General features: G+C 37.1%; 1 protein-coding gene across 2 annotated transcripts in view; it reads left to right on the forward strand.

Annotated features, from left to right (window-relative positions):
• The window catches only part of CUL4A (cullin 4A), a 35,015-nt gene that overhangs the window by 11,088 nt on the left and 6,835 nt on the right, over window positions 1–17,092 (forward strand). Inside the window, exons 7-16 of one of the 2 annotated variants that reach the window (XM_058044938.1) lie at window positions 641–730; window positions 1,164–1,246; window positions 4,237–4,304; window positions 7,506–7,624; window positions 10,073–10,265; window positions 11,646–11,750; window positions 13,439–13,549; window positions 13,932–14,017; window positions 14,994–15,101; window positions 16,286–16,399. In XM_058044938.1, the coding sequence (XP_057900921.1) occupies window positions 641–730; window positions 1,164–1,246; window positions 4,237–4,304; window positions 7,506–7,624; window positions 10,073–10,265; window positions 11,646–11,750; window positions 13,439–13,549; window positions 13,932–14,017; window positions 14,994–15,101; window positions 16,286–16,399 (1,077 nt within the window). Of the gene's footprint in view, window positions 1–640; window positions 731–1,163; window positions 1,247–4,236; window positions 4,305–7,505; window positions 7,625–10,072; window positions 10,266–11,645; window positions 11,751–13,438; window positions 13,550–13,931; window positions 14,018–14,993; window positions 15,102–16,285; window positions 16,400–17,092 lie in introns of those variants that run through there. The other variant, XM_058044939.1, reaches the window with a different exon arrangement.

Below are 17,092 nucleotides of genomic sequence, written 5' to 3' on the forward strand. Positions count from 1 at the left end.
CCTCAGACTCTTATAACTTTTTCTTTATGTAGTTGTTCTTTCTGGCTTATTTCCTTTCTATAGTAAACTGTTAGTCATTATGCAGAGTTTTTTTTTTAATGTCTATGATTGTTATTGGTGCCTTTTTTGCACACCTCATTTGTTCCCTGTAGAAGAAGTTCACCTTATTTGATAGAATTCATTTTTCCTGGGCTACTGAGAGAAACTTAGCAGATCTGAAGATGTGTTACTCAGCATATTAATATTTTACTGATGACAGTTACCTGGTTTGTGCTAGTTGGAAGGAGTTTTTTGCTACAGAAATATGAGTGGGAGTTTAGATCTTGGGTGAATTGGATGTCATTGCTGTGATGTTGGGTACTGGTGTTGGGCTGTGTACCTTAAACAGAAGCTTTTTAATTTAGACTGTTCAAGAACTGATGACTGAAACAAATTGTTGCTGCTCTGGGAAGCTAGTTCTGAACTCAATCATTCTGAAATCAGTGGGCAAACAGAAAACTTGTTAATGTAATGTTACATTGACATTTCTCACAGCTGTGTACTTCCTTAAAATTTTACTTGCCCTCTTACACCTGACTAACAAAAATGATACTGTTACTGTGAGCTTAATGTGTGTAACTACATTGATTTCTCGAGCCAGGTTTACAAGAAATCATTTGAACAGAGGTTTCTGGAAGAGACAAATTGTTTATATGCTGCAGAAGGCCAAAGATTAATGCAGGAAAGAGAGGTAGGTGCATGTGGTTGATGATGGCTTTTAAGTTAGTTTTATCAACTCTGGGATTACATAAGAACTTTGGTAGTGCCATGGTGTATTATCCAGTGAAATTTACTGGCACACAGGTATTCAAAACACAGTATGTTGATATGGACCATGGTATTGTATCAACAGAGCAGACCCCAGGTTGTACTGGAATTTGATAGATACAATTGTGTAGTAACAGTGACATTTTTGTAGCTAAAGTCACATTATCAACTATAGTACCTTTAATATGAAGTAACATTGATTAATAAAAATACAGATTATGCAGTACATAACAACATTCTGTTGGAATAGTCCTTTCCAATTAATGTACTCTTTTAAAAAGGTAATTTGTCATGGAACAAGATTAGCTGCCTTTCATACCTCTATAGTTGAACTGATCATTCTCTTGTCTTGTTAGGTCCCAGAATATCTTCACCATGTTAATAAACGTTTGGAAGAAGAAGCAGACAGAGTTATAACATATTTAGATCACGGCACACAGTGAGTACAATTTTATTTTTTTTACTGTAAGTCAAGCATTCTTCATAAATCAGTATGATTATCTATGGTTGTAGAGACACTGAGATAATGTCTTCATTATCTTACAGATAGTATCTTGTTGAGAGTGCTTATGAAATAGCTTGTTTTTTTAAGACTTTGGTTTTATCAAAAGTTAGTTCCTTAAAATAAAAGTATATTTTCAGTAAGAAAGAAGACATATGTTCAGAAATATTAATTCTGTATAGTGCATTTAAAAAAATTTGTATAAGAGCTCAAATTTCCATTATCAAAACAGCAGCTGATTTTAGCCATTCATGAACTGATAACATCTTTAACCACAAATCTCTTGAGGGAAGGAAAGACTCATTAGAAAAAAAAGCAAAACCACAAACAAACCAAAACCCAAACAAAATCTGAAAAAACCCAGAAGGGCAGAGGTCATGATTATCATTTTTAAACAGTCCAAGGTGAGAGCTTAACAGTACATCAACTGCTGCCAATGCACTGTGTGAGGTAGCTTGTCCTTTTTCATGTGGGTTTTAAGTAATAGTTTGTGTTTTGTTAAATTAACACACTCCTGCAGGAACTGGCACTACATAAATCCATATAGAATTTATCTGTAGCAAGTGGTTGCTTTTTTTCTTTAGTTAAGAATGTGACATTAAATTTATTGGGTTTTAGTCTTCTGGAGGATTTATTGGCATGTCATTTGGTGTCTAAAACGATAACTGAATAAAAATTATATTTTATATATTTTATCTTCAGACATTTTATATAGATGTATAGATATACACATATGTGTGGTGTGTGTCATGGCACATATTTGAACTTGGATCTTCCTGTAAATGCTGATTGCAGGGTGACTAGCTTTTTCTGGTGAAATCACTCATATTGAAATATGTGGAACTTTATAAACAGAAAGTTATAGCAAATATATGCATTTATTTACTGTTCAGGTTAAAAAAATAGGTTGATACCATTGCATTTTCAGTCTCGGTAGACATCAAGTGCTTGCATTGAATCTCACCCTTAAGGGCTTAGAAACCTACTTTTAGTAGGGTTCATGCTATTTTTCTCCCCTTGCATTAAGAAACAGCAGTTATTAAAATTAGAGCACTTGAGTGTTCCTGGGATCATATTGTTTCTCTGTGTGTGCATGAAAACAGCAGAAAGGATGCTATTTAGCAGGATAAAGGATGCTATTTAGCTGCAGCTGGCTTGATCTTGAGATGGAAACAGTACTTCTAGGACAAACACCATTCCAAATACTTCAGACAGCACCTGGGACAACACAAGTGTGTTGTTGCAGCCCACAGGGGGATTCTTTCAGCCCAGCAGTACATGCTGCTCTGGACAGCTGACCAGTTTGTGTGTCACCTTGTCAGTCAGTAGGTGACCAAGGTACATGGCTTTGAGGTCATACAGAAGGTACCTTCTGACTCCTTCCTTAGCCAGGATAAATACTGATTTTGATTGCTTGCTAGGATGTAGTGCTTAGCGTCTTGGCTTCAAGCAGATAAATTGTCCCTTCTCCTGTACTCAGAATAGGTCTTGCAGGGCAGGGGGTGGTATTTCATACAACCCTGTTGGAAACAGCCAGCAGCTGCAGGTAGCAGTACTTGGAAATGGCAGGAGATATGGAAAAATGGCCATGTGTGTTAAAAACAAGGGTCTGTTTAAACAGCATTTCATGTTCACTTATGACCACTGAAAGGAACAACTAGAGGAAATGTCTGTGATGTCCTGACACTCTCCTGGAATCTTCCTGTTTTCAGCTCAGTGTATTTATTTTCTCAACGTGCTGGCGTTTGTGTCTTTGTATCTCAGAAATACTTGCAGTCTCTGATAGGGATTCACATCAGCTTTTCTGTCTGTGCCAGGCTTTGACAAAGGGCTCCACAGGTGATAAAGTGCCTCCTTTCAAGTCTGGTGCCCAGTAGCATTGCTGATGACCCCAGTTCATTCATTGAAAATAAAAGTGATCTGTCAGTTCCCTTCAGCCCTTTCCTGCCTGTTAATGGTATCCCTAAGTCCAGACATTGCAGTTGTCTCTCTTGTAGCTGCTGCTGCATGTTTTGGTCATCCCTGCTTCCTTCTCTGACCCTTTCCAAATGAAGGACCTAAACTGGTGTGTTGGGTGGAAGGTCAGGCATGTCACTGATGGCTGTTTCAGGAAAGAGGGTGTGTTAGCAAAGGTACCCTTTCAGCAAAAGTGAATCCTCCTGCAGGAATGGCTGCCATCAGTCCAAGCTGAGCACCTCTCTTTCAGGAAATCCCAATTAAGGTTCTGAGAACCAGTTTTGTAATACTTAATCCATAAATAAATAGTTGGTCTTAGGTTGTTCCATTCTAAGCAGGGTAGAAGTTTAAACATTGGAATTAATTAATGAAGTGCCTTTGCACTTCAGACATTTATTTTAGCTTTTAGGTGATGAAAGGTGTAAGGAAAAACTTCCCATTATTTTTCAGTCCTGTCTGAAATGCATATATAAAGGTAAAAAGTTGGGCATATTCAAGGAGAAATTTAAAATTTTTTCTAAATTTGTCTTGTGCCTCTTGCTCAATTTATGCTTGTGTGCATACATAACACAATTAGCTGAAAATTTTACAATTAGTTGAATTAACATAAGTAGTGTGTATTATTTTGGTTTGAACTTCAAACCCTTGGAGGTTTTTGGGTAGTTTGCTTGTTTGTTTCCAGAACTCAATGACTTTTTTCCAGTTATGCTTTTGTATTTACTTTTGCAATGTAAGCTTCTCACTTCTGCTGTATAAGGAATTTCATTTTCTCAATTTATTTTTATTTTTAAATTACATACACAATTTATTGTTCTTGTATAACGTGATGGTTTTTGTCTTAATTTGTAACCTGTAAGTATAAAATTGTTGGGTTTTTTTGCATTATAATGTAAGTTATGCACAACTACACTGTGACAGAAGGCAACTCTTTATAGTGTAATGCTTCTAATATTTTTTCTTGTATAATTCAGGAAACCACTGATTGCATGTGTGGAGAAGCAGCTTCTAGGAGAACACTTATCAGCTATTTTGCAAAAAGGTATTTTTTAAAATAATTGTAATCTTTGATTAGCAGTGGAATCTCACACTCTGCAATAGCTATAAATTCCATGGCTTTTACTTCAGGAGGTATATTAGTCATGGGAAAAACTTCCATAAACACAGAAGACCAATCCTGGGATTGTTACCCTCACTGTGAGAAGTAAATGGTGTATTTGGAAAGAAATGTCTAAAATCTAATTCCATATTTGTAAAGTCTGCTAAGCCTCTAAATCTCCTTTAACTTGCAGCAGTGGGCTTAGGAATTAAACCTTGGAACGACTTCTTTTCCAGAATTATATAAACTGCTAAATGAGAGCTGCAGTTACTGTTGTAGCTTCTTTTATGTGATAATCACACACCTCAAGTGCAATAATTTCAAATATTCTTGTGATTGTGTAGTTTAAGAATCATGAGTTACTGGAACTGGCAGCGTTTGAGGCAATGAGCTTTCCTATGCCTTTGTCTGTCCCTTTTGTCTGGAAATTTCAGATAAGAACTGCAGCCTTCTTAGGAGGTCCTTATTCATACATTAGTGTGTTCAAATTGCCATTTCTTTGTTCCTCTAAAATTTTAATATCTCCTTTTTTGCTGAATTTCTGGGTCTGTTCAGTATTCACTGATCTTTGAATACTTGAAGTTATTTTTTCTTTTGCTTGCGGTAGCTATGTTTTAGGTTTTAGATCTTCTAGCAAATTGTCCTTACATCTGTGTTTTCTTTTATGTTGCAAAACAAATGTCCCTGGTAGTCTGGTATCTTCAAGCTCCCTCACATCTATGTTTAACACTTTCATGTTATACATACCCTTTCTATGTCTTTTTTTTGTCCCTTTTAAAGATGAATTATGCTCAGTTTTATCTCAACTACGCTGGGAATAGCTTGTTTCACTGTTTTCAATACATTTCTAGAAATAAGCTTGGTCACTTCATCTTAGCTATTCTTAAACTTATAAACAGAAGGTAAAAATAATTATATTTTGCTGATATGTGTTAATTTTGCTTGCTCTTTAATTCAAGTATGATTAAGTAACTTTTATCAAGTGGCTTCAGCAGAAAGTATGTGGTCTTGTTTTAAACTGAACTTTTTCTTGGTTTACAATGTGTATGAGCCATCCTTGTAAATATGGAGAGACTTTTACATTTTTTGAGCTCTCTGGTTACTGTGCTTCATCACTCCAGGATTGTCAGATCAGGTTTTGCATTCTATGTCTCTACTGGAAAAAATAGTAAAAAAGCTTCTATTATCACTTGACTTGCTTAGTTTTCTGTATTTATTTGATCTAGGACACGTTTTAATTTGCTTATGACATCTTAGTATTCTGTTCAAGTAGAAGAAGACACTGTTTTTTGTAGGTTTTCTTCATGAAGTCAAGGAATGTGAAGTAATCTGTTTGCAGGAGTAAAAGCCTTAAAAATGCAGGGTCTGTATAAGAAACCTTTTTTCCCTTATATTAGTATAACTGCTGTTGACTAGATATTGGGGTCAGATCTAGTGGTGGGGGTTTCTTTGTGAGTAAATAGATTTACTCATAGGCTATAGCAGTGCTTTCTGGAAGCTCTGTGAATCCTTTTATCGGAGGACTTTGCTGCATATCCTTTTTGTTTGTCAAATGTGTGACTAAATATTTTTTTTCAGTTGCACAGCTCATATTAAAGGAAGAGGGAAGGCTGTATGTTGCTATCTAGCTTATAATAAAGCAGATAGTGTTCTTTAACTGAATAGGAGGTGTCTTTAATTGAATAGCAGGTAATGGGATGGGCTTTTCTTAATTAAGAGAGCTGGGGTTATTCAGCATGGAAAAGAGAAGGCTCCCAGGAGACCTCACAGTGACCTTCCAGTGCTTAAAGGGGCTTATAAAAAAGAGGGGGCAGATGGCGATAGGTCAAGGGGGAATGGTTTTAACTAAAAGATGAGAGATCTAAGATGAGATGTTAGGAAGAATTTCTCTACTATGAGGCTGGTGAGTCACTGGAATATGTTGCTCAGAGAAGCTGTGGATGCCCCATCCCTGGAAGTGTTCAAGGCCAGGTTGGAAGGAGATGGGAGCAGCCTGGTCTGGTGGAAGGTGAACCTGCCAACAGCTGGGGATTGGAACAAGATCTTCCAATCCAAGCCTTTCTGTGATTATTCTTTGATTTCCAGGATTTTAACTCCATGTTCAATGAAAAGAGAGCACTAAAACTGTGTATTTGGGACTGTGTAGTCCATTGTCTTACATTTAAAATATCTTTTGATATCTCAGAAGTTCAGCAAATCTTAGAAAAAAAAAAAACCAGCAGATAAAAGTTTACCTGGCATCATTCTTGCACATTGCTTGCCTTTCTGAACATGTATGTAAATTACAATATACAGTGAAAGTATTTTTAAGCTGAAGAATATAGCAGAATATGGGATATATTGGCAGTGATTCACAAGTCAGTTTTTAATATAATTTAAAAATTAGCATTAATGAAATATATTTGCTGAAGTAGGACAGTTGTATAGTGTCAGCTACACTGATGGTGGGAATTGTCAACCTCTGTAAAATCAAGCTTTTTGCTTTTAAAAAAAACTGTCATAAATCTTTGGTGCTATGCTCTGGTATTACTAAAGCCTCTGTAACTGACCCCAGAGTACTTCTGATTACACTGGAACTACATACATACTCTCAAATGGGAAAATGTGTATGAAGTTACTTGCTTGTTGCATTCTTTGGGCTTCACTTCTCCATTTGTTAGCCCAAAGCTTAGCCTCGTGTAGGGTGAATCAACAAAGCAAAAGTTGCTTGAAATGAATTTGTAATCTTGCGTTATTCCATTGGTAGGAGTGTAGGTTGTTCCCAGCACATTCTTAATCTAAACACCTGGCTCACCATGCTCCACAGGAAAAAATAGTGTGAAGTATTTATCATTACTTTAATTTTAGGGCAATTTATTTAGCTTCCTGTTGTCTCTAGTGGTTCTTGATAAAACTATACCCTTGAAGTCAAGGTCTCTTCATAACCATTCTGCAAAAGGCTCACAATCACCACCTTGTTGGGAAAGCATTTCAGTTGGTAATGCTGGTATATTCTCTACTAGAGAATATACTGGTATATTCTCTAATAGAGATATTAGAGATATACTGGTATATTCTCTAATAGAGATATCCTCTGATATGTGTCTAATTGTATTTATGTAGCTGTATTCAAATTTCCTTTATTTCTAATTAAATTTTTTTTAGGACTTGATAACCTGCTTGATGAAAACAGAATATCAGATTTGACCCAGACATACCAGCTGTTCAGCCGGGTAAAAGGTGGGCAGCAGATCCTTCTGCAGCATTGGAGTGAATACATCAAGGTATGTCAATGATCTATTGCTAATGTAAAAATTTGTGCTGTTACAAATTTCCTCTGTCAAAGCCAAGAATAATATATAGGTGTATCACCAAATTTCTGTTTTAAGTAAATATGGGGAGGGATGTTAATGCTTCTGCCTCAGTAACAATCACATGATAAGAAACAGCAACACCTACTTTGGTTTTAAATTTCTACTTGGAAGCTGCTTTCTTTATAGGTTTGAACATTATACAGGATGTTTTTGATTGCATTGCTTTAAATAGAACCACATGCACATGTGTTTAGACTATGCTGGACTGTACTATGTGTTGTTTTGCTGCAAATACACTCAAGTGTTTACATACCTGCAAAACCTGTTATTGTGCTGCAGCTTAGGCAGTGCTACTTGTAACCAGCCTACAACAATGTTGATGGATTTTAAAGCTGTTGGGAAGGGAATGCTCCTGTTGAAAATAATCCATCAGTCCTGTTTAGATGGTTTGGGTTTGTTTGTTAGGCATAACATCCATAGAGTATGCTGCCCCAGAGAGCTTGCACTCTAGTGCTCTTGGAAGATGAAGGCAGGAAAGTGTCACAGACAATTTTTCTCCCTGGAGTTGATAATTCCTGATGTCAGGGCTCTCCCCTGAACTGCCCATGTGTTCATCAACCCTCAGGATTAAGTGCACAATATCAGTTAATTCCAGAGGTGCATTTTCTGCATACCTATGTCTGGAGCTCAGCATGATCCACCAGTGCTGCAGCTCATGGTAATGGAACATGGTTACCCTCTGTCCCAGGACTGAGGAGGAGTTTATTCCTTAGGATGTTGCCAATTGAATGGTGGTGCTGTGGCTGAGGAGGATCTTCTTTCTTCTTCCTTTCTCCCAGACCATGCTCATCACTTAATCCTAGTGCTGCCTGCCACTACACAGGCTCTCCTGTGATCTGTTTTATCACAATACCTGGGCAAGGTCAGCTTAATCCCAGGTTTAGTGAGCCAAGGAGACTCACAGAAAAGTCCATGTGCTGGTCCAAGGGAAGAAGTAGGAGTTCAAGATGGGAAAAGGAATAAGGAAAGGAATCTCTCATAACAGCTGTTAAATTGTGTTATCATACCCTGTGTTTCACAGAGACAGACTTCTTACAGCTTTAAGATGGTTATGTACCCACTCAAAAACCTAGAAAACCTTTTCTGTAAGTGTCAGTAAATCTTCTTCCAAACATTGTGTGACAGTGAAGAGAGCCTTTAAGAACTTCTACTGTTTATCTTGTGAGCCAGTTTACTGTGGTAAGGGTCTGTGTTCCATTGCAGTCAGCCTTTTGTGAATTCAGAGGCGCCATTTGGCTTTTTGCATCTAGGTTTGCTGTTTCAGAATGGGGGGAAGCCTTACAATTTATGAATGTACCTGGTAGAGACTGTGAGATGCTAAAATGTTGTGTTAATGTAGGGGAAATTGTGACAAGTGGAAGATCTGATGGACTGGCTGACCATCAGAGGTCTCTTCCAGCCCAAACTGTTCTGTGATTCTGTGATACACATGTTGGTTCTGAGTACCTTGGGAGCCTTGTGTTCAGCTTTACTCTGAAATGTACTTGAGCAAGATCTCCATGAAAGATGACAGTAGCTAATTAGATAATGAAATGGAAATTCTGAGGCTGGAGAAGAACTTCCCCCATCTCTTCTACTGTTGTTGACTAACATACTTCAGTTGGCCAAAATGTACCCATTGATTACTGCTTTGCTTTTGCTGTGCCCCCTTTCTCACTTTGGAAAACTGATCATTCAGTCCAGGGCACTGATCAGTGTTACTAAGCAAATGTTAATTGTCCAGTAGGTGAAAATCCTCCTTTACAGGATATTTTAGATTAGACAAATGGTGTTCTGTCTCTGAGATAATAAATGTAGGAGCAGGAAGAGAAAGTCAGGTCTGTGGCTGCTTCTTGTGCCTGAGAAAGTTTTGTTTCCCTGCAAGTCAGCTAGGATCATTTTAGTTTAGAGCACTTGATGAAAAAGAAATCTTTGAGGGCTCAGCTGCAGCCCTCAAAGTTTTGCTACCTGTTTAATCAGTTAAGCTCTCTAGTGGGTTTAATAAAAATAGTGCAAAGTTTTCCTTCATACTTAACATTTCTGAGGCAGTTTCCATTTAATTTATTTTACATGAATCATAGTTCTGTATCGCACTGTGAACTTGCACATCATAGTCATGTCTACTGTATATTTTTTTTTTTACTTTTGTCTTAAATGTAAAATAATCTTTAAATCAAGCACTAATGTTTGAAATCCATCAATGTGTCTAGTTTTTATTTTGAATTTCAATGCATCTCATTTTTTAAAAACTTGAAGTCATAAGTAGTTCTGTAAATAAATTCATTTTCCTATGATACTTTTTATAAGGGTAAATGTGTCTGTTGGGGGAGATAGGTAGCACTCTAAAGTATTTTACTATCAAAAGTGTTTGTTTTACAGAACTTTGGGACAACAATAGTGGTTAATCCTGAAAAAGACAAGGATATGGTGCAAGAGCTTCTAGATTTTAAGGATAAAGTGGACCATATCATAGAAGTGTGCTTTCAGAAAAATGAAAAATTTATAAACTTGATGAAGGAGTCCTTTGAAACATTTATCAACAAGAGACCAAATAAGCCTGCAGAATTGATAGGTACACAAATATTTTTCTGTAAAATATTTCAAAAATCTATAGAAAGCATGGTAATGCTGCTGAGTGTGCTAGTGCAATAGTGGTGCAGTCGCATTCTGCTTTAGGAGACTGGTTTGGGGACAGCCCTGAGAGCCTGGGTGTGCTGCCAGGGGCTGCTGCAGCTTGTGTTACCTCCTGTCCCTGCACTGCTGCTTGCACAGGGCCTGGTGCTAACAACTGCTCGCTGCAGCACGGGGCTGCCACGGGAGGAACTGCCCAGGGGGAGAGCAGCTGTGGCAAGCAAAGGGGAACTGGCTTTAACTGTGGTAGTGGAGGAGTTCTGTGGGTGCTCTGGATATCTCAGAAAGGAGTAAGTGCAGCCCATCCATCTGCCTTGAAGGCTGAAGTTGGGTTAACAATTTTAAAGCCTTCAGATACAACGAGTTTTAATAGAGGGAAAAAAACCTCACTGCCTTGATAGGAGAACTTGTGCTTATTAAGGGGAAAGATAATAACAAATACTTTAAAAATATTTTTTAGCTTATCCCTGATTGAGCAAAAGCTATCCTGACAGTCTTGCCTGCTGAAAAACTGGAGCTGTGGCATTTTACACCAGGAGAGGATCCTGCTCCTTGGTTGTTTGTTTTTCCTCTGTACTTTGTTTTGCCTTTATTTGGCTGATTTTCCTGTCTTCGTTCTAAAATCAGCTTTATGTAGGATAGATTGCACAACACAGTGATACTGGTTAAAGCCATTATATGGGCTGTTGTCATTTGTGGATCATGGTGTCCCAGCTCCCACAAAGGTTTTCTTCTTACCCAGAAGGTTGTATAAGGATACTAACATGGCTTAATAAATACTTAGCTAAATTCAAGGCTTAACCTTATTTCTGGCATTCTGAAACTACTAACTGGAAAGCATTGCTTCTGTTAAAATTTTAATATGCTCCTACCAAGGAGCATGAGGGACATGGTAAAGATGTATAAAAATATAGTCCTCTTTATGTTGTTTGTTTCTGTTTCTCATAAAATACATTCATATACATTGTACGCTTCCAAAACATTGTCTTTCAACAAGTAATGTGCTTGTATAAGACAAAATCTGGGAATTTTTAATGTATTAATTTTAATTATTAGACTGTGTTAATTTTTTGCCTTGGACTCTTCCTTTTTGCAGTACCTTTCCATTATATATAGTAGGGCTCCAGTAATATTCCAGTAATACAGTAGGGCTCTGTCATTCCACTGAATACAGGGATGGGAAAATAGAAAATGTAGTGCTTATCCTATGTTTTAACATATATTAGTACTTAACATATAGTAATATTTCAAGCAGGAGATGCTTAAGTTGGTTATTTTAGATCTATTTTTTAAGCTGTTATCTAATTTCATTTATTTGTAGCAAAATATGTGGATTCCAAGTTAAGAGCTGGTAATAAAGAAGCAACTGATGAAGAGCTGGAAAGAATCCTTGACAAAATAATGATCATATTTAGATTCATTCATGGTAAGCAATAGCAGTTTGCTGTTGATGCAATTAAAACTGTTCCCTTTGCTATTAGCAGGGCTGCTTTCCTCTGAGTGCAGGAGATCTTTTTCAGCATGATTTTCTGCTCAACTCTGTCTTTAATTCAGGTTGCCTTACTCTTGAAGGAGCACAATAAATATACAGGGGAAGACAAGTAGTTCTGTGGAGATTGGCGAGTTACAGACCTTTCAGAGTCTTGTGAGTGGAGACCTAAGAGTTGGAGGTGTTGCTGGAAGTTTTTTAACATAAATTAACCATGGCGGTAACCACAACTTCTCCTCTAATGACAGTACAGACTTTGCTGTCCACTTATGTATGTTGTAGGTACAAAGAATGAAAGCTCAGCAGCTTTCCTTGACTTCTTTTTTCTCATGATAGCTGAGAAGAAACACAGAGGAGGGTTCAAAATGACAGGAAAAAGTGTTATTGCTGAGTTTCACTGCCTTTGAAATGCATTTCCCCCATGAATTAGCAAATCCCCCCCTGTCTTAGCAAAAACCTTCAATGTGTTAGGATTTTTTTTTTCTAGATTGGCTATCAGAAAAAACAGTGGTCTAATCCAATATAGATACATTGTCACTGCTCTGGGGGAGATGGAATGTGTGTCCTGGGCTGGGGTGGAATAGCAAGAATTACCTAATTCTGTATTAGTTTGTCTGACATCTGTGGGGTACTCTCCTCATAAAAATCCCAAACAAGTACAATATGATGGGAAAGCAGTTGAGTCATAAAGTAGTATCATTTGCATAATTGAATCATAATTGCAGCATTTTTGTCAGATGGAGATGGTGAATGAAAACAGTTGAACTGGCAGCTTGTCAGCCCAAGAGAATAATTTTTGTTAATCTGAAATTTTCACCAACTCTTTTTCTCATCATAGTTTTTGTAGTACTGAGCTAAAAGCATGGATTTTATTTTGAGCTGTCTGGTACATAAGAGCTCTTTCAAGAACAGATGATAATTAGTAGGTAGTTTCTGGGTATTGGCCTTTTTGATAATATCTTGATGCAGCTGGTTCATGAAACTTCATGAGGACAGGATGGAGAAGGAAGAAGGCTACTATAAGATGCCCAAATTGGAAGCTGTTCACAAGGAATTATGAGGGGCTGCTGTAGGCAGCACAAATAGTGCCTTGGGTTACAGCAAAATTGTTCCTCTTAAAAGGGAAACACCTTGCACTGTCATATGGGAGAAGTTTGTGGGTATCTACATGACTCTTTCATTTCAAAAGGCTATTGGCAAACCATGTGAGAAGACTTCTGCTAAATTTTCTTTCCCTTAGGCTTTTAAAATATATTCTTTAATATATAGAAAACCTCCCCCCCCCCCTTTTTTTTTTCTTAATAAGTCAGACCAGTGAAGGGAAAATGTTCTTCTGGACCCCAGAGTAATTTCATTTGATTTGTAGCTGATCCAGTGGGAAATACAGGGCAGCTCAAGTTCCTGGGGCAGAATAAAAAGAAATAAGTAACCATTTTGCAAAATATGTTGGAAATTATTAAAATATAAAAAGAACAAATTGTCTACATGTTTTTCTTCAGTGCTACATAATGAATATTCTGCTAATCAGCTTTTCATGAGAAAGGCTTGTGTCACAAACCTGAAGGGCAGTGATGCAGATAGAATGTATTATTTAAATTTTTTTTTTTGTTTCAATTTCTTTACAGGGAAAGATGTGTTTGAGGCATTTTATAAGAAAGACTTAGCCAAAAGACTGCTGGTTGGAAAAAGTGCTTCAGTAGATGCTGAGAAGTCCATGTTGTCAAAGCTTAAACATGGTAGGTGTCTTCAGATATGTTAAATTTGTATTACTTTTTGGCATGCAAATTTGGAATCCCTGTTTTCTCATGCTTTTAAGTGACAAGCCAAATTTTAAGTAATAGCTGTTCAGCTCTTAAATATTAAGGGAGGATGTAAAATGTGTGTATATATATCAGACCTTTCATTATGCTCATCAGCATCTATAAGGCTGACTTCTTAGGTATGAGAATGGTTTATTTGATGTACCTACAGAGGAGCAAAATCCTGAAAAGGTACCTATTTGTGGGTGCTCTGTAACCTGGTAAATGTGGCTCAGCTGTCTCAGGTAAAATGTTTATCACTTAACTTCTGTGCTTCTTTGTAATTGTGGGATCTTTGGGTTTTTTTTGTGTGTGACAGAATGTGGTGCTGCTTTTACCAGCAAACTGGAGGGCATGTTCAAGGACATGGAACTGTCAAAAGATGTCATGGTACAGTTCAAGCAGGTACATTGACTTTTGTATGCTAAATTTTTCAGTCATGAGTAGACATGTAATGGTGCTATCCCTTGGAATAAGCTAAAATTAAACAAAACTGCTTTTGAGCAGGTCCTAGTAATAGTGTCTACTTGCCTTTCTGTTTATACAACAGAATTTATTTACTGTATTCAATAATTTTACAGTTTTATTTGATTCCTTTTAAAGTAAATTAGTCTAAATACCAGATAGTAATTTAGTTGACTGACATCCTTGGAAGTCTGTGTCACTTTGTTCTGGTAAACTGGTGCTGCTCTGATGAATTTGTTTGAACAGCCCACACCAGAGAAACTCCCTGAAGGTTGCTAAGTGCACAGAAGCTGTGCCTGTCTCAGCCCCAGAGTTTCCAGCTTGTTGGTGACTGATGAGGGCTTGCAGGAATTACTGTACATGCTCACCCTGTTGATGCATTTCTCTCTGGGTACTTGTTTTGGGGCCTTACTGAAGGCAGGATGCTGGGTTAGAGACCTGACCCAGGACAACACCTGTAATAAAATACTGTAGTCACTCTTCTATCCCAGATTTTGCAGTCTGGCTTGACTGATGCTCTACTTCAATTACATTAAAAAGTTTTGTCTAACAGATGGAGGAGTCCAAGGAGATCTTTTTGATCTTACAGTCCTTGCCATGGTTTCTTTTCTTTGGCTTTATCTGTATGTGATTAAAGCTTCTTTGACCTTAGTACCCTGTATAGACAGAGGTCTAGAATGTTTCAAGGCATGTTGATCTTTTCTTTGTACTCCCAACCACTTGCTGTGTTTTGAAGTTGGGGAAGTGGTCATTAGATAGTTAGTCAAAATCCTGGTAGAGCATGTCTAACCAAGGTTGTGGCCTGTAAGAATTTTTAGTTGTTACACTAATCCTAAATTTCTAACTTCAGTGTATACATTTTCTAATTTAGTATCCAGATAGCATACTTGAATAATTTTTGTCTCTTCTATTTTAGTATATGCAGAACCAGAGTGACCCAGGAAATATAGACCTGACAGTAAATATATTAACTATGGGATATTGGCCAACTTACACACCTATGGAAGTCCACTTAAATTCAGAGGTTGGTGTTTGAAATCTTCTTCTAAATACGCTTTAACAAATTAAATCATTATCACAGGGTGCATTAATGCCCTTCATTTAAAGTTTTTCTGCTAGATATCTAATGTGTAATTTATGTAATTGTAAGGATTCCAGAATTGCAAAAAATAGAACATAGTGGATAAAGTCCACTCTTTTGAGATGATTATTTCACTCAGTGTGGGGTTTTTTTTACCTGCATAATAATATCATTGCCTTACTTAGCATTGCAGTCAGTTACTTAAAAGTTTGAAATGGGTCAGTTCACTTTAATTTAGTCAATCTTTAACTACACTGGTTAGGCACTTTGAACTAGTCAATAGTTATGTTTTTGCAAGTTCCTTTTTGCAAAAATCCTTCATGTGTTCCCTCCAAATGTGTCATACAAAAGTATCCCCTGCATTTAAATAGTATTTGCTTGAAAAATGATTGTTTCCAAGTTGAGAGATTCTTGCAAAGCTCCTTCCAGTAGGGATTTAGGTTGAAATGTGTATTTGGAGTCCCTGTTTCCTACAATACCTTGTTTGATCAGAGGTATGGAAAGTACTTCAGAGGCCAGAGGTGGTAATGGGGTTCCCACTCAATTTGGAAGATACGGAAGCTCTGGTACTCTTGTTCCTGAGGTGTCTTTTCCTCTGTGGCAGACTACATCTGAAGGGTCCAACCTGAGAAACACATGATGGAAAAAGGAGGGGTAGAACCCCCTTAGTTGGAAGTAAGAGGGTGTAAAGTAGTGGCATTGGACTGGAGTTCCATTGCATCCACAAACTACAGGAAGAACTTAGGAGCAGATGGTACTAGCCAGTGTAAAGGTGTGAGATGGATGCTTTTTGTCCCATGACTTCTAGGTCAGATTCAAAGTCAGGGACAAAACCAGTATCTCTTTTGAGGTTTAAAAACCTTTACAGGGAATTTATTTTACTGTTATTCAAAACAAGCAAATTAAAAACCCAAGGAAAATGCAGTTATTTTTGAATTGAGGCTTTCTTATATGCATAGTAGTACCAGTGTACTTGAGAGCAAAATTTTGCTCTTTGGGTTTTAAGTTTTTCCCACAAAAGAACCTATTATGAAACATGGTTGAAGAGAATAAAGAAATTACATGTGTGAAATCATTTGGTATCACTGCAAGATATAATGCTAGTGTTTCTTCTCTTTTCTTAACAGATGATAAAGCTTCAAGAGGTATTTAAAACCTTTTACCTGGGAAAACACAGCGGTCGAAAACTTCAGTGGCAGACCACTTTAGGACATGCTGTCCTAAAGGCAGAATTTAAGGAAGTAAGTTTGCTTACATAATGCTTTGCCTGTTAGGTTAAAATTTAAGTCAATTATTTGGAATCTAATTGTGTGTTGCATTTTTTATAAAGGTAGTAATATTTTTGTGGAGGAACAATCACAATTCAGTACTGTTATTTTGTACAGAAAGTAGGCTTTTTAAAATTAAACTGAAATACCACCTAGCTAACAAGACAACGATATTTGATAGGAATTGTTGCTCATTCCAGTAAATTAAGTTGTAATAAAGCAAAAAATAAGAAAAAGAACACGGCAATTTTTATCTGTAATTTGGGATTGTTTTGATTGTAGAAATCCTGGTGATGCTTTTGGTATGCTTGACACAAATAAAGAGACTGAAGGGTGTCAGTCATGTGATGGCTGTGGTCAAAATTTAAATGCTTGTTGAATATTTAACTGTTAAATAGCTGCAGTTTGTTCATGTGGTTTTGTTTTATCTCATGCAGTCTCTTGCCTTGTAATAGTGCAGCTTCACTGAGCCACAGCAAAGACAGAAAAACCCTTGAATTCTTCTACCTACTTGTTGTGAATGTTAACTTGAGTTAATTACAGACAAATTCACTCTTGATAGTGGCAACACCAAAATGTCATATAGTGTAATTAAAATGAAGTGAATCATGTGAAGTAAATACAAGGCCATTCTAATGAGCTTCTGCTGTGTATTGTATTGTCACT

This window comes from Melospiza georgiana, chromosome 2, assembly GCF_028018845.1.
Source record: "Melospiza georgiana isolate bMelGeo1 chromosome 2, bMelGeo1.pri, whole genome shotgun sequence".
Classification (NCBI taxonomy): domain Eukaryota; kingdom Metazoa; phylum Chordata; class Aves; order Passeriformes; family Passerellidae; genus Melospiza; species Melospiza georgiana.